Genomic DNA, 19,234 nt, shown 5'->3' on the forward strand with positions numbered 1-19,234 from the left:
CTAATTTTAAATGAACTAGCTGTTTAATGCTAAGGTAAATAGATAAAATCTTAAGTTTTCTTAAAACTTCTTTTAATTTTGACACAAAGTGTTCTTTTAATATAACTTCTTGATTCTGTTCAGAAAAAGCAGTTTTAATTTAATAAAATATAAAACTTTTTATACAAAAGGCAGTGGTTTTATTTAAATTTTTGCACCTACATTTTTAGATAAATGTAATTAGTTCTAAAAGTTTTATTTTAGTGAGTATGTTGAAGTCATGTTTTCGTATAGTTCTGGATATTATTATGCTAAAGACTACAAACAACTGTAAAGATTAGTTTGTTTCATCAGTCAGAAAGACGAAAAATAACACCTGACGAGTACAGAAAAAAGCTTTACTGAATTTTGAAATCTGACTGAGATTGTTAAACAGATGAAGTCAAATGTTGGAAAATACACAAATGAATAAGACAATTTCGATTATTTGCAAATAATAAACATCTTGTAAACAATATTATAGTCGGCGAAGGCATATCATGTCCGTGAGATGTTGATTGTGCTACCAAGGTAAAACAGGCGAAGTGCTTAGAAAAACGAACTAAATTTAGCTAGAAGCTAAAAGTGATACTAAGGAGAAAAATGTCGAGTTTAAAAAGTTGTAAGAAATGCAGAAAAATGTGAAAAATGTAAAGAAGTCTTAATTGGACAGACGATACCTTTTTTTGATCAAATCGTGATTATTCAGGTAAAAAATAAGCGTAAGGAAAACAAACGACTGAGCTTCCCTAAAACTTCATTACGCATACAAACATTTATTTTCGAAATTAAATCTTGAAATTGCGTATTCAGATATTTCTTGTAAACACGTTAATAATTTTACTTTACTGAAATTTTTAGAAAGATAAGATAAGTTTTTACATCGTAAGTTTAGTATATACTAAATAGTACCACCTTTCTACCAATAGTACTATTATAAGTTTACTCTGAATACAGCGCTTTATAATCTTAGTTATCATTTATAGAGTTTTTTACCTTTTAACTGAAAAATTTAAGCTTGCTTAATTTTATTATATATATATATGATATAAATATTTTATTATATATGTATAAATGTTTTCGACCTTTAGCTTAATTTTTATTAAATTAAATGCTTAAAGAGTAATACTAATTTAGAAAAGCTTCCTTGCTTTTAAGTATTATAAGCTTTGGATTTACTGTAAGTGTTTAATTTAAATTAATAATTTTAATTTCAAAAAATAATATGAAAAGATAAAAATCAAGAAAAGTAATAAATTGAAAGCTGAAATAAATCTAACAATAAAAACACAAAGAGATCGTTAAATTGTTTCTAAACTTTGATTATATTTTTAGTATTGAAAGTAATTTTTAGATTCAAATCGCTTTTTATTTTAGATAAAAAAATATTTCAAAAAATTTACGTTTAGCTTACAAATAATTGTTGTATCTTTAGAAGTAATGGACTTAAAATTAATAACAATTTACTTATTAAACTTTTTATATTGTGAAAACATATTTTAAGTATAAATTGTGTTTTGAAATAAGCTTTTAATATTTTGTTGACAATAAAAAAGTAATAAATATTTAACATATAAAAAGTGTTTTTGAAAAATTCTACTTTAATTATGCAGAAACGTCTTTAGTTTGTGTCCGAGTAGAACAACTAGCTTAAATAAATTTATAAAGTAAAATTTGCATATATTTGATTTGACCTTAGTTTTTATTTAAAATTTATTTTTGTTTTCAAGCAAAAAAATGATACATAGAAATTTTTTTAAACAGTTTCAAAATAACTAGTGTTTAATTAGTTTATGAAGTAATTAAAAAAGTACTTTATATAGACCCAAGCAACTTTTCTAAGTCTGTTGATGCTGACTTAAAATCAATTTTAAAACTATTTGTCTAAAATCATTAAGCTGCAATTTAAATTTCTACTCTATAATATACTTTAGGTTTCGGTGAGTAGCTAACATATATTTACTTATTACTGTGAAATTAAAATAGTTTTTGTATAATACAGGGATACTACTCTTTGAAGCAAAAAGTTTAGCTTTAATGATCAAATTCTAGTCTGACTATACCAAATAAGCCAAGTGGTCGGCAAACTGCAGCCCTCAAAAAAAAAAACATTCGGCCCGCGATATAATTTTTAGCTAAAAACTTATATTTTTAAAACAACTAAAAAAAAAATTTGTAATTGAAATTTTACAACTACTTTCTGAATTTAATAACTAGTAGTTATTAGTTCTTTATAAATTCTTACTTTATCATATTTTTAGTTTAAAGTAGTTCATACTTTTTTATTGATTACTAAAACTATATCAAATAACTAAAGCTAGCAAAATAACTTTCTATACATTGCATCCTGTTAAAAAGTTTTCTTGATACTAACAAAAGGCTGCTGAATCCTGAACTTGCCTGCATTTATTAAAAGCAAATCAAAAGTTAAAGACAAAAAGTAAAAATTTTAATGTTATTCAAGTTTGAATACTAACAAACTGACTAAATAAGGATATTAAGGTTTTAGAAACTAGCCTGAGATTCAAAAAATTCGAAAAAAGCCTGTAATTTTTCAAAATACTTAAAATAATTATGAGTCATATTTAGTTTTTTTAAAAACGTCAGAATTAACCTGACTTGGCTTAGGTTTTTAAAACCTCGAACTAGCCCAAGTGGTTTAAGTGTGTGGCAATTATGATTATGTTTACCATTTTTATTATTCTAAAAGCCACAGACAGTATTTTCGAAAATCTAGTAACAACTAACAACTTCATAAATTTTTAGATAATTTAACTTTTAAATAAACAACGCAAAAACAGTTACACCACAATTAAAACTTGGACAATTCATATTCTTATAATTCGAGTTTATAAAAAAATGTTCAAAGGGCCACATCTCAAAAGTACTATATATTAGAAAAAAGCTCTTGTAGATCTAATAAGATTATGGTAGTAAAAAATAATGAAAAAAATCATTAAAAAAACAAATTTTAAGTTTACTAAAATTTATTATACTTTAAACCTTTTTATAGCTACAACTCAAAAAAAATAATTAACTTTTGCAAAATAAATATGCGCATGTTAATCTATTTAATAAGCATATGATGGTAAAATACTTTTGGTTTTTAACATTTTTTAAAAGAGGTATGAACAATAACACAATATTATTAAAATTTGAGTTGTGGGAGTTTGAATAGTTGAGCACCCGTAAAAACATATAAAAACCGTTTAATATATTTTATTTGTACTTTCTTGTAAAACTAAACTTAGTTAGGTTTTTTATAGTTTGAGATAAGTTAAAAAGCATTCTCTAAAGTTGTAAACATTTAACTGTATAAAATTTTTATAATTTCAACTAGAGATATAAATATGTTACAAGTATTTTTAAAACTTTTATTCAAGTATTAAAATACTTTAAAACGATCAAAAGATTAATGTGGTACAATAACACAAATTATTATTACTTTTATTTAGTGAAAGAGATTAGCTCAAATTCTAATTTGTTTGACGTAACTAGATTAAACGAACAATGTACAAATTGTTTAAAATATTTTTAGAGCAATTTTAGTATAACTAACATTTGTATTATGCTCTGTAATAGTTGTTTTTATGTTTGTAGCCTAGATTAATGTAGTCGTATTGACAATTAAACACTAAACAGTTTTGAAAATTTATAATAAGATTTAAAACAATAAATTTTATAACTATTAACATAATAGTTCTGAAAACTCTAAGTGAATTTTTTAATGATTATTGTATAGTCTTATAGTAGACTGTATCAAAAGTCTCAAGCACTCGAAAAAATTGAATGCTAAATTAAAAACCTAAAAAACAGGTTTTTTTATTAAGTATAAAATGAAAACTTCAATTTTGATTATACTTGGTTTTGTTTCATACACTCTTAGCGAAAGTTGTCCGCAAAAAAACAGGAAATTTGATAAAGCAATAGATAAACTTTACTCAAAATTAATAAAAATTGTCAAACTATTAAACTCTGTAAAGGACAATGAGCAAGACCGCCCTAAAACTTGTGAAGATGTTGGTCGACAAAGAACTCTTCTTCCGCAACCGGAAGTTTATGAACTAAGTGACGAAATTGTTGGAACTTTGCCAGGAAGGTACTTGTTGTATGAAGAAGCTGGTAATGCAACTGGAAGGTTTATTTTTCAAGTTTTTAGAAGTACAATAGAGGTGGTGTGTGTTAAGAAATATGTTTGTAAAATATTTTTTATAAAAAGTTATAAATTTTAAACTAACTCAACCGTTTAGGTATTTTATGCTTATTCTTCAATTTTACTTGAATTCTTGCAGAATCGCCCATTGCTATGCGAGGAATCTTGAAAATAATCTAACACTTGCTTTAGTAGATAATGGTAATGTGACAGGCTCAAACTATTTTCCTCCACAAGTTTTTTTCGAAGCTACCAATTGCCAAAACTTAAGGAAAGCAATTCCCAACGAAGGTGGTTCGAAAGATTTGTAATATCTGTTAAAAAACTTTTATAAAATGATAGGTTGTTATTCAAAAATTAAGGGACAATCACTTTTTATTGAAAAAATGTCATTTACAAAAATTTAAAAAGTTTTCATTCTATATTGAAATTAAAAATTATGTAAACATAAACAAAAATAAAAATTAACTAAGTATTTAAATTAAAAGGTAAATATAAAAATGGAATTTTTGATCTTAAAATTGGGAACAAGATGGAGAGAGTTCGTTGCCATGGTGAAGAGATTGTCGCTTTGCAACGTGGTTTTGATCATCAAACGATTTCATTACCAAATAGGAGATTTCCCTTTAAACAGTCTTTTAAAGCTTATCAAGACGGATTTGGATCGAAAAAGGATCATTCTGACTTTTTCATGGGCCTAGAAAAGCTTCACGAACTGACATCTAAAGGTGTTTGGCAAGCAACTTTCAGTTACGAGACCCGTTACAACAAATCCTCGAATGTTTTCGGAAACTTCAAAGTTTTGGAGTATCCCACTTACAAATTTCGTTATGACTGGAAGTATTATGGGAGTTCTGGATTCAATATTACAAAATCTCCTTTTGATGGATCGTTTGACATTGAATTTCAAACTTGGGACTCCGAAACGTTCAGCACCAAGGTGAACTGTGCGAAAGAGCTTGGAGGTTCATGGTGGTATTTGGTTGGCAGAAGTTATTGTCGGACTTTCGATAATGAAAGAAACTTGAATTATGACAGCGACAATAGGTTTTACAGATTTTCTTTGAAGTTAAAAAGAGTAGATGATTTCGCTAACTCTGTTTAGTTTTTCAAAGTGCTTAAAAATAAAGTTTAAAAACATTTAAATGAGATAAGGGTTTATATACAAATTTTAGATTTTTAAAGCTTTTAAAATGTTTCATGCAGTATAAGATATTACTAAATCTATTACGTTTTTCAATTTGCGCTATATAAAAGTTTACAATATCATATGTTATATAGTTATTTGTCTTAACTAAAAAAAAGCTCAATTTACTGGAATGTAAAGAGCTTATTTAAATAGAGGTGTGCTAATTAAATATTTTATTTACGACCCGGTTTCGGTGACAGAAAAGTTGCGACCTTTTCAAGTAGAATAAAATAATAAACTGCACATAACAATGTTAATTATCTATAATGTTTTTTTAAAACTTATGCGTGGAAATCTAAACAAAAAATAAAGTGTTACACATTCGAAAATTCAAGCTTGTCAGAGTATAATTAGATAAAATTGGTGCTGTTTTTAAAACGAATTGAATTTAATTAATATTATGAGTCAAAAAAATATACCTGAATTAAGATCTTTAATAAAAAGTTATACTTTGAAGTTTGTTTGAATAGAATCAAAAATTACCTAAAATTTAGATTCTAAGCCAAGTATCAACAAAATATTAACAAAACTCAAAGTCACTGAAAATTTCAAAATCTAACTTGTATAAAGTTAATGTAACATTAAAAATTCAAACGGATTGAAGAACTATTAAAAAAAATAAATAAAAAAATTTCGAAGTTGATTTAAAAACTATCTAGAAGTTTTAATTTAAACCAAATATTTAAACTAAACATCAACAAAAATTCAATAAAACGTCCAAAAACCTATATTGTACTACTACTATATTCAGATTTAAGTTTTGTCTGTTTTCCAGTTTATTGTTAAAAATTAGTTTCTGTGTCTGCATGAGTTCACTAACTTCGTCCTTTTGTTGATGCAATTTGTACCAGATTGAAGTACTAATAGAGCTTCTTTTAAGCACAATCTGCATGTCATTGTTGCTGGTTTAGAATTTTTCCCCTTTGTATATTTTCCAACTTATTATGTCGTTCTTGCTTTCATTTTCTAATTTGTGGGTTAATTTTGAAAGTTCAGTTGCTTGTTTGTACTGGAGGTAATTTTTTTCGTTTGGTTTGCTTTTTATTGTTGAATTGTGTGTTGATTTTGTTGATATTTTGTTTAAAAAGCCATTTTTAGATAGTTTTTGATTCTATTCAAACAAACTTCAAAGTATGAATATCTTTATTAAAGCTCTTAATTCAGGTATATTTTTTTGATTCATAATATTAATTAAATTAAATTCGTTTTAAAAATAGCACCAATTTTGCCTAACCATACTCTGACAAGCTTGAATTTTCGAATGTGTAACATTTTAGTTTTTGTTCAGATTTTCACGCATAAGCTTTTTTAAAAACATTATAGATAACTAACACTTTTATGTGCAGTTTAATATTTTATTCTACTTGAAAAGGTCGCAATTTTTCTGTCACCGAAACCGGGTCGTAAATAAAATATTTAATTAGCACATCTCAATATTATACGTTATAAAACTGTTTTTCGTATTTTACATACATAGTTTTCATGAGCTTAAGTTTTTTTTAATATAAATAAAAAAAAACTTATCGAAATTTGTTTTTACGACAGGTATGCTTTCAAACAACTTAAACATATTTATTTAGTCTGTGTAAACATAAAAAACCGTAAGTTTTAGTAAATGATCAAGTTCAATTTTTCAAAAATATTTTTTTTATACTATTAGTTTTAAAGACATTTAACAAACAAGTTGAGTTTAACTAACACCTTGTTAGACCAATTTCAAAACTTTACTAGTAGTTTAATTCTTTAGAGAGAAAAAAAAGTTATGCTTAGTTTCTTTATACAAGTGTACATATATTGTAATACATTCGTTAATTATACTTTAATTTATTTTTATTCTTTAAAATTTTTAAATAGCTTCTTAAGTTTTTTTAGCTTAAACATTTAATTTTTTATAGCATCAAAATAGTTTAAAAGCACAAAGTGAGTTTTAATATTTTATACCCTTTGGTGTTGTTAATGTTTATGTTGTTTATTATTCGAAAGTTTATTATAAAACTTTTTAACATTCTTTAGACTTTATAAACCATTTAAGAATAAAACTAAATGCTAGTAATTTTATTCAGTTTTTGAAATTGGAGTGTGTTTTTAAGAAGTAGCTTTAATCTTTATAAAATCGATTTAATTTGAAAAGTGTTCAAATAAATAATGAAACTTTTCAATCTGCAAGACCGTGTTACAAAACTATTAAGTTTTAGTAATCCCAAAAAAAAAAAAATCAACTAACAAGAGACAATGGTAGTTTTTTTTATAACTATCACTTTTACTTTTTAAATTATTAATGTTAAAAAAAACATATACACATCTAAGTATAAATAGAAAATGCCAACAAAACTGTACATTGATCACAACATTAGCCTATCGACAATTTTATAAGTTTTTGATTTTCAATAAAATATTGATTTAAGTGGAAATGAATTAAAAGTTTTACTTGTTTCAAAAGTTGGATTCATAGTTTTTTAATAAAATTATTTACATCCAACAATAGTGTTTAAGCTTAATAATCTTAACTCGAACTTACATATAATTCGATTTTAATAGTTTAACTAAAATTTTGACATTGGTTGTTTGTGAAAATAAAATAAATATGAATTAAGTGTTACTAACTGTAAGAAGTTTTTACCTGACCGTTTGTTATTTGTGTTGTTCATCTTCTTTTAGGAGTAATTTAAAGTTATATATATTTTTAGTTGTTATGTTACTAAACAAGATTCATAGTACATTATTAAACACAAAATTCAGTCAATTTTCGTTTAGTTTTATTTTCTTTTATTTTTCTTTTCGTTTAACTGATTGTTTTATTACTAAAGATTTAAATATTTAAATGATAAAAAACTGTGTGTAATAGCTCGTAAGAAACTTTATAAGAATGTGGTGTACGACTAGATAACCAAAAGGTTCCTTTGTACACCAGGTTCTTAGGCCAAATTTTTTGAGCGGTTTTTTATCGTTCAATAAACAATATAAATACAAGCTGTAGAATATTTGCTCCAAAAAGTGTTGCAATGTTTTACAAAAACTTAAATAAATTTTGTTGAACAATAAGTAATAATAACTAGTTTTAATGTAATTAGAATATTTTAAACCATTAATTTTAACAGTTTTAAGTACAATTAAATAGTTTATTGAACGACAAAAAAGTGATAAAAAAGTTTGGTCCTCAGACCTGGTGCACAAAGAACCTTTTGATTATCGAGTCGCACATTACGGATACCTTTTAACGTCTTGTCCAGGACTATATAATGATAGTTTTGAATTTTTTTAAATTATATTTGAACTAAAATGTTCTTTTAGCTACAGTGAAGATTCGAAAATTTTAAACATTGTAAAATGTTTAACAGCATTTAAGATTTAAAAAATTCTATTGATAAAGCTACTATTTAAATATTTAAACAAAAAACAAAATTTACTTATGTTTATAACTTTTGTGATGAGTAGGTAAAGACATTTTGCTAAAATCATGGTGGAATTGTACATATTCAATTGTACATACAAGCTTAAAAGCTCTAATTAATTATTAAAAACCTAATATTTCTTAATACTGAATTAAAACAATGCTAACTTACTTCTTCTAGTTTTATATTTTTAGTAGTTTGATTTAATTAAAAAATATCATAAACATATAATTGTACAACAATTAGTCACACTTAATTTTGTAAGCTAGTATACACTTAAACATACGGTGAACATTTTTTAAAACCTAAAACTATTTCTTAAACAAGGAACATATTGACAAAGTCTTTTCAATCATAACCAGCTTTAATAAGGAGAGTCAAAGCTAATCTATTAAAAAAAAATTTTTTTTTGATAACCAGAAAACCATTACTTAATACAATGTAAAGCACTGAATAACAAATTGCAAATTTAAACTTTTTTAATTTAGTTTTTTTAATTTTTTGGTTACTTACTTTTACATTATTTTATAAACATGAACTAAATTATAATTAAGAATTTTTTTTTATGTTTCAGCTTTGTTTAAACTTTTATGACGAACTAATAGATTTACTAAAAAAAATTGTATATGTATATAATACCTTCGTAAACTTTATCTTTGTACTTTGTTGTTATAAATATCTTATTCTACGTTTCCTTTCTTTCACCTGAAATTAAGCAAACAAACTAAAACTAAAAACATCACTAAACACATTTTACTAAATTCTCAGTTTATTAAAGTTTACTTTTTTTTTCCTTTTTGTATCTTAATAACAATGTTTTCAACTACTTTACCAGAATTATGTTTATGAACAATTAATAATTTTGTTTACTAACTTTTTAGCTCAAAATTTTTAAGCCATTATTAAATCAGAGTATCAATTTTTTTTCAAATAGTAATTATAAATAGTAATCTGACGATCCAGATTAAAAAAAAATAGTCGGATCAGTAATATTTAAATTTTTAAAACTAATTAATGCCAAATTAAAAGAAAATGTATAAATTTAAAACTTGTTTTTTATTTCGTATCTACTTCAACTTTCAAGAATTCAGACAATTAGTTTGTGGTTTATTTTTTTTAAATCATATAACGTTGGTATAGAACAGTGGTCGCAAACTACGGTTGGCAGGCTAGACCTGGTCCCCAAAGCAGAATTATCCGGTGTACAATCTATTTTACTTTTTATTTAAAACAAATTCGGTAATAATTAAGCACTAAACTTAGTTTAAAAGTTACTTTACAGAATTTATTTACACTTAACATAAGCTCTTATTTATTATTATAATACATGTTTTTTTTTCGAATAGACTTTAATTTTTTTAAGTAATGTTTACGAAAATACTACAAATTTTTATTTTTATAAAATGTGGCTGTTTATTTATAAAAAGCTGCAGTCTACTGTTTTGTAAGATTAAATTAAGTTTACGAATGTTAAATTTTGGTAATATAGAAACCATGATACCTAGTGCTAAATTAAATTTAAATAGTTTGCATTTTATATTAGCTCAGTAATCCACTGTACTAGGCTATCATGTAAAACTTTTATTGTAAAAATTGGTGATACTTATTGTAAACAAGTGATACAGTGTAATTAAAATATAATATTTACTTAAGTATTATACGGCCTGAAACTACGGCCTGAAACTTAGGAAGTTTGAAAACATTTAAAAATTTTACCGTAACAGTTGTCCATCTAAACAAAAAAGCTTTCAAAGCTGTAAATTTTTAAAATAAAACACAGTTCTTTTTTTCATAACACTAAAGTTTTTGTTAAGTTTATTTAAACTTTATTACTTTAAGCGATATTAAAAAATAAACAACATATAAATTTTAATAACATAAGTTCACGTTTTAATAAACAGCCACTAAATATAGTGTGTACAAATACAATATTTTAAATACTTTGATGTCATTTTTTTAAAATATGAATTTATAAAAATTCCCAAAAAATATGAAAATGAACATAATTTATTCTTGATAATAGTAAAGTATAAAAAACTTAGGACAAATACTTTTTCGCTTACTTTAATTCAGAAAAGCAGTAAAAATATTACTTTTTGAGAAAGTGTTTTTTTAGTTATGGTTAATCACAACTAAATTGTTTTGTGGAGTGTTGTGTACAGCTTATTTAAGATTTATTGTAAATTTACTTTAGTAAAAGATTAAGATTTCAACTGTGTTGTTCAACATAGACAAAATAAAAAAAAATTTAAATTTAGAAAACGAGTATATATGAAGAAGACAATCAGAATTAGGTATAAACAAATTACAGTAAAGTAGATAAATAAATGAAAATGTAAACCAACATACAACAAATACAGTATTTTACATAAATGTGAGTTGTGTTCAAGTTTTTATTTACATAATTTTGGCTTTAAATTTTTAACATACAGAGACTCGATGACATTCTTATGGTATGCATTTCGTCCTGTAGTTAAAATAAAAAAGTTTTTTTCTACATGTTGTGCGCCTTGAAAATTATTAATTAGATACTCATCAATGATAGGAGGAACTTTTTCTGGTTTTTTGATTTAATTTAGCAATTAGTTTGTTAAAGAAATGATAACATGTTGGTCTCTTAGAAATTGAGTTTTCTGTAAGGTTCACCCGACATAATCATCATCACAGTTAAATTTAAAGTGATAAATTACGTTGTGTGTTCTTTTTTACGGCAGTAACGCCCTTGAAGATACCAGTCAGAGACTTTTTTTTTGGTAAGGGTGCCTTTCTTTTATTAGGTGCACCTGAAGTATTTCCCATTATGTGTTTAAATTTGTATTCAAGAAAACTAGATATTCTACCATAAATAAGGGAGGCAAAGGTATACTTGAGATTTTTTTGTTCCATATAGTTTTGATTTTTCAAGACTAGATGTGGTCTTATTTAACTTTTTTTACTATATCAAATAGATAACGTAACAATTTATCCTGTCTTTCCAACTAACTTTTATTATATTATCAGAACTACTTTTAAAGGCATTGATTACCTTTATTTAAAAAAACTATTTATATCAATAATTTTTTATCATGCAAAGTTGAGAATAAAAGTATACTTATTGACACTTAAGTCTTCAAATTTCTTTAACTACTAAACTACTTCTTTTATATTCTTGCGTCTTGTCTAATTTTAAAAATATTTTGTACGTATTTGTAATTTGTTGTCTTTACTTAATATAATACTTTTGAATAAACATCTATTTAAATAGCTAAAAAAAATCAATTTACAAAAATTCTTAATAAGCTTTTTTTTTCTATGACTTTGCTCAACTCTTAAAATAAGTAAAAAATAAGCAACCAAATAGATGTTAAAGTTTTTTTCGATGACAATTATAAAATATCAAATACTAAACTTACAAAACGTCTAATTTCAAAGACTTTATTAATTTTATCGCCAGTTTTTTTAATTACTTATACTTGGAGTTGTGAAAACCGTAAACACAATATTTTGAGGGAACTTAATAAAATATTTAGAAAAACTTTATAAAAATAAGTTTAAAAATATTTTAGGATTGCAAAAACTTATATTAGTTAATTTTTTATTTATTTTTTTTACTGTTTTTATTTTTGTTATTTTTTTTGTTTTCTTGTTTTATTTTTACTATCACTGTTACCCCTAACCCTACCCTCAGTTAGTTAATTTTTTTTTTTTTAATAATAAATTATTTTTTTACACTTTTTTATAATTTTTTTATACTCTCGTGCAAAAATGACCCTTCGTGCAAAAGTGACCCTCCGTGCAAAAGTGTCTTCGTGCAAAAGTGACCCCTGGTGCAAAAAAGTCTTCGTGCGAAAATGCAACTTCGCGCATATTTGACCCGTTCCCAAGTTATTATTTTTTAGAACTTATAAAAAAAAAATTGTACTTTTGCAAGGTACAGAGAACAGACATACTAATAATTAAATTATTAAGAGTTATACATTTTTACTTTACTATAATTTTTTTCTTGAATTATGACTTTTTGCTTAAAAAAAAATTTAATAACTATTTAAAAAGATTAATGTTGTTCGTAACAAAACTGAAATTAGTACATGTGTAAACAAAAAAACGCTAACAGTAAACTGTGTTTTGAATTTACTTTTTCTAATAAAAATAGTCTTATTTAAAAAATAAGTTTTATAAATATATTGAAAATAAACATGAGCCTCAGACTTAATTAACCTAAAGTTTTTATAGAATAAAATTGTAGAAAACCAAAGGCTAAGTACAGAAAAAAAACTCAAAATGTTTTTTGTGCAGGAATTTTTTCTAGTGATTAAATTCTTATTTATTAAAACAAAGTTATGCGTACTAAGCTTTTGTTTTCTATCGGAATTTATGTGTATAATCGTTTTGTCATATTTATTAGGAGTAAACAGGCTTATTTTTAGTAAGTTAAAAGAAAAGTGTATATTATTGATATAAAAGAAAAAAAAACATTTTATTAAAATACTGCAAACGTAAAAAAATATGTTATTTAAAAATACTATTGACTTATGGGTTGGCAGCATTTTATGAGAAACAAAACATTAAGAAATTTAAATTTGTTCCGGGCTACAATAAAAGAAAAAAAAAATCCTTTGGCTGGTCACAAAAAAAATTAAATAAATAAAAATCATATTATCAAATAGGTAATAAAAGAAATATCAATTAGGAAACAGATTACTTACAAAAAGAAAAGAGTATGATTATACACTTACTACAAAAAAAGCTTGAATTTGATTTTATTGTAGCTTTTAGCTAAAAAGCAAAAAGTTGCGAGTTAACTTTTTTTCTTGATTGGCCACTGTTTGGTCACTTCTATAACTTCATACAATAAAAGACTTAAAAAACCACTTATATTCAACTTATGAGAATTGATATGAAAGTTTGATTATCAGGTGAATAACTTTGTAAGCACACTAAAAAGTGTAAAAGAAATATATATACGAATACAAACTGTTCAACGATTGAACGAACTAAGATCGAAGTTCTTTGATTTATATAGAAAGTTAATTTCGTACCTTCAAAGAAAATTTTTTAGTGTTTTATAAAAATATGTGCACCTATAACTTGACTATGTGTGTTTATTACCTTTTTTTATATATAATGTAATGCTTGATTATCTTTTTGTTTTGATCCTATTTTTATATCTGAAATTATACAACTGAAATTGACTGTTTAAACAGCTTTATTTACGCCCGTCTTCTTTGAACAAAACATTCTTAATCGACTCTAAAGTAGCAAGAGAGTTTGTTAAAATTTAAATAAGCAAGTATTTAAACACTATAAAGTAAATATATGCTTTCGTTTAACTTAGTAGTAGTATAAAGTCTAAATTAACTAAATACCTCTAAAATTTATAGATTAGAATTCAATACAAATGTGTTAAAGTAAAGGTTATTTAAAAAGATATTTTATTTATCTATTTGAATTAAAAATAATTAGTCTTATCCCTTGTAATAATCTAATCAATGAAGTAATTTCAAAAAAATTACAAAAAATAAAATGTGTTTATCATGAGGTAAACTAAAATTAAAATCAAAAGACAAAAAAAAAAAGATTTATTTTTTAAATATTTTTAAGTAAACTAGTCTGCATAATCAATGACTCATCTTCACGCACCAACAATTTTTTGAGATAACTGGCCAATCGTGAAAAGGCGGGAAGTTTGATAACGTGAGCTCTTCTATTTATAGCCAGAGGCTTCTACTCAAAGAATTACTGTGATGTTTTGAAGTTAGAATGTAGACATTTTGATAAGTATGCGTGGTTCAGACAAAACAAAAAAAAAACTATTATTATCAAACGAATCAAATATTGCTTTAGAATAAACAACGCAACAAAAAAAAATTATATAAAAATTAAATATATTTTAATTTCTCCCTAAAGTCTGTACAGCTTGCTACAAAGTTTATTTAGGCTAATAAGATAGGTTTCTTTACTAAATAAGCTGGACAGTATTAAAAATAAAAATTTTATTGAAATTAACATTTTTTAAAACTTTGTGTAAACAAGTTTTGAAACTTTAAATGTTTTCAAAATATTCAAATGCAAAGAGTATAGTTAAGATAAAATTATTCTCACTGTTTAACATAGTCACAAGGTTTCAACAAAGGGAGTTAAGTTCATCGACTTTTAAATAACAGATGACAAATTGTTTTACATAACAATTATGCTTCAACTGCTGAATACAATGCTCAAGATACTCATTAAATTTAGTGCAAATACACCAAAAATAACATATAAAAACACTAAGTAAAACATTACAACTAAAAAATATGTATTTGTTTGTTCAAGTTATTTGCAATATTCTAGTTTTGTTTAATTGCTAGACAGCTACCTACTACAATAAAAAATAACAGTTATAATAAGTTTTTATGCTAATTCTTTTTTAATACTACTGATATAATTGTAATAACCTTAACATGTATTTAGTAATTTACTTTGCGGAAACCAATAAAAAAAGCTTCTGTTATCACAAATGTTTAAACTACAACACCGTTTTTTAATAGATACTTCAAGAATGTAGAAATAGTTTATAAACAACAATCTTAATTAAATCACCGAATGTGAAAGCATGACTTTAGTTAAACTAAAAGCAAAATTTATCCGACTAATCAAAAAATATTCTAAAGCTTTACATAAGAAGCTACTTTTACTTCTATAAAAGAAACTCTAAATCCTAAACTTATTTATACAATTAAAAATGTTAGTTCATTATAAAAAACTAGAGTTATTATTTAAATCATAAGAAAAAGTAATCAAAGACTTTAATAAAACTGAAGCATTATCTTTATAATTGAAGATCAAAAATACTTACGTGAAACCACTTACTTATAATTTTTTTAATAAGGTTTATGAAATCAAACCTAGCGTCAGGTACTTTTTTTCCGTTACATCATATGTTAAATTAATTTAATACTTTAGAGTTTAGAACACGGGCGAAAAAAAGAAGTACTGTGTAAAATATTTTATTAGTATAGATTAAATATAAAACAAAAGATGCTCTTTTTAAGGGGATAATTTAAACTTTACATTTGTGTTTTTTTACCTTCTATCGCTGCTTAAATTAATTATAAACTACTGTTAACTTAAAAAATATGAGTAAAGGAGTTGTTTATGAAGAACTTTTGGAACCCATTAAGGCTGATGGTTACTAACAAAACTAAACTAAAAAAATACTTATTTTGATGTAGTACATGTTTAAAGTGTTATCTAAAAGAATAAAAGTTTGTGAAAAAATACCTACCAGTACTAATGATTTTATTTGAGTTTTAGAAAATTCAAAATATTTTTTTTACTTTATTATTTAATTGTTCAATACTGAAAATTTAGTAAGCTTGTACTTATTGGCAGTATATTTTTTTATTGCTTTTAGTCTTTAAAATATCAATTTTTAGTTTGTTTTTAAATTTATTCTTCATGCTTGAATTATAAATATATGGATACAAAAATGTAATAAGAAGCAAACTGTTGCTTTTATAAACTTTTATTACAATTATTAGTTAATTTTGAAAGTTTTAAACATTATAGAAAATATCTGCCTCTTATTCAACCTTTGTAATGTTAAGTTAGTTACTTCAACATAAAAAATGTTACCCAGATGGATAAAACTAACTTTAAACAAATCTTTAAATTACTTTAAACTGTGCTACATTTTATTAGTTTTTGTTTATTAACTATTTATTATTGTATGACTTTTTAAAACTTGCTACTAGTAACTTAAATAAAGTTTAAATTATAATTTAAAACATGTAGTAGTTTTGTTATAGTTAATATGAAGCTTTTTTACAAAGTAGTTATAAAAAAATATTTTTCAATATCTTTTAAACTGTTTTATAGTACCTTTTAAAGTAGTTGTTTTTATAAAGTTTTAATTTTAAGTAAAACTCCGTGGTTATTTTTTTGCTTGAAAATTTACAGCTTGTACAAAAAAATACAAAAACCTTAAAGAAAATTATAACTTTAAAACCATTGTAGTAAGTATTTTGTATTAACATTTGAAAGCCTTCAAAGTCTATAATGAACCTTTAAATCAAAATAGAAGCTTAAGCTTGAAGTATTTATACTACTGTAAATTTCTAAATTAAATTTCAAAAAATATGTAAAGACTAAATAGATATTAAGAAAAAAAATAAATTGTCGTTTTTTTAACGATGGTGTAAAACAGCTTTTTTGTAGTTTTAAACTTAAAATCAAAATGTACAAGGCTATTTTAAAACCGTTGAAATAAATTAAAACAATGAAAACACAACACACTTTAGTTTTTACTAGTTTTGTAATCTGTTGGTCACCAAAGGTCAACTATTTGTTTAGAAATAATAAGTGTAAAAAAAAACAATAACACTTCAAAAATAATTCTTAAAAAAACAATTTTTTCAAACTTAGTATAAACTCAATAATTCATATTGCTGTCATTTTTTACTAGTTACAATATAGTAAAAAAAAGATACATAAACAAAGATGAAGTTTAAGAAAGCTGAAAGAAACATTTACTACTTCTAGACGTATTAATTCGCAAAGTTTTAATAGAATGTAATTTTTTGTAAATACTATTACTTTATTGAGCTTAAGTTTTTGTGAAGTTCTAGCTTTTGATAATAGAAAATTGCATTAAAAAAACGATGTATTTAGACTATAAAAATCTTCAAACACGTTTAATAACTGTTACAAGTCAAGTTAGTACAAATACCTCTGAATTTAACCAGTTCATTATTTTACATACACGAAATACCTACGGTTTTAAAAGTCTATGGGAAGGGCACTTTTCTTTAAATATGTTTCCTGGCCGCAGAAATGTTGTTCGAAAGACTATTCTTATAAGGAAGAAGCAAGGTATTTCTTTTAAAACTGCTTTCTCTATAATATATTTTACTTTTTCATTAAAAATTTCAAGCACAATGAATTTATTAAAAGAGAAAAGTCTATTAAGACTTGAAAATTTATCAAGTTAATAAAAAAACTAGTTATGAAATACTTTAAAAGTTGATTTTGACAAGGGAAGTAGTTTTAAAAAGTTATTTAAATACATTTAACAAAGTAATTCCGTAAAAGTTACTAAATTCACAACAATTTACTTTAAGCTAAAACAGTTTTTAAATTTTACAAGTACATTAAAAAATCAAAACCGATAAATAAAGTTATAGTTTATGATAAGTAAGATATCATTTCATCAGGAAAAAAACTTAATAAGCTTTGAGTTAATTTTATCAAAACAAACAGATAAGCAATCTAAAGTATTGAAATTAAAAACTAAATCTTACTGTACTATAAACCTTTTTTAAAGCTTACTTTTTTCCCTTTTTTTTTTTATAAACATTTTACTTAAAACTACTTTAGATATAACTAAGATAATTAAAATAAAACAAAGCGAAACATACTTTTTAAAGCTAAATGGTAAAAATGAAACTGTTCAAAATACTTAAAACAAAAAGTGTAAAAGTCTATAACAGCTTTTTAATTGCTTGTTTTGAAGAAAGAAATCTTACATTAAATGATCAGATAACAAATCAAAATTCAGTTTTTCTCTTGACCTTCTCTTTTCTGGTGGTCCTTTATAGTCAGTCAAATTTTTACACGGGCATCCCTAATACAAGGTACTCAAGTTTTATTTTGTTTAGAAAGCAGAAAAGACACTTATCTTGCCGAGTCCCTCAAATTTGATCAAACAAATATGTGTTTGTTTTTAAGTTTTTATGTTTGCTTTCGCGAGTATTGGATAGAACTTCAAGGGTAGTATGGTAGTTTTATCTGTGTTGCTTGATTAATGTAGTTGTCATCTTAATTTAAGTTCGTATCTTTTATGTAGATAAAATTTTAGCAACGATGTTCAACACTTGTAAAACTTACTTTTTGTTTGAGTGTTTTAAAATCGTGTGACGTAACTTAAAACAAGATTACAATACAGCATACTTACACAAGATGAATAAAATTTCTTGAATTTTTTTCACAAACTTTTTTTTGAACACGGAGAATATCGTGCAAGTAGCTCGCAAATCGTGCTCAAAATGTTGTCGATTGTTTGCCATCATCCTTCTTTTGTTGTCAACATTTCTGGCCTGCTTCGAATATTACGCGTTGTTCACTTTTGTTGTGCGAACAACGACACGCATGGTCAGCCGTGCGCTACAGACAGGTAATTTTACTGGGAGGAGCTTTTTCTTTTCTACACGGCTTTGATTTTTTTATTTTCCCGCAAAATTTAAGAATATTGATTTTTTTAGAATTTGTTTATTAAAAATAACTTAAGGCAAGTTTTGGAAATATTTAAAGTTTTATGACTTAACTAAATAAAAATTTTTTTTAAACTTATTTGTTGTATTAATACATCTTATAAACACTTTAATTGTCGAAAAAAGGTTGAAATTATGTAAATTTACACTGTGTTTTAATGTTGTAGTACTTATTAAATCAACAATTTACAAAATGATAAACAAGATTTTAACTTAGTTAACACATAAGGAGACAATTACAATCTTTTATTTA

At 24.5% G+C, this 19,234-nt stretch overlaps 1 protein-coding gene across 1 annotated transcript; it reads left to right on the forward strand.

Moving 5' to 3' along the window:
• The first annotated feature begins 4,703 nt into the window (after positions 1-4,703).
• LOC145838866 (angiopoietin-related protein 4-like) lies at positions 4,704-5,276 on the forward strand. Its single transcript, XM_082946486.1, has one exon. The coding sequence runs from the start codon at positions 4,704-4,706 to the stop codon at positions 5,274-5,276; it is 573 nt and encodes a 190-aa protein (XP_082802612.1).
• The last annotated feature ends 13,958 nt before the right edge of the window (positions 5,277-19,234 follow it).

This window comes from Thalia democratica, chromosome 6 (genome assembly GCF_965202585.1).
Source record: "Thalia democratica chromosome 6, ktThaDemo2.hap1.1, whole genome shotgun sequence".
NCBI lineage: Eukaryota > Metazoa > Chordata > Thaliacea > Salpida > Salpidae > Thalia > Thalia democratica.

Bases quoted from the DNA above. Each gene is read 5' to 3' on its own strand.
- LOC145838866 (XM_082946486.1), top strand. From the start codon at position 4,704: ATGGAGAGAGTTCGTTGCCATGGTGAAGAGATTGTCGCTTTGCAACGT.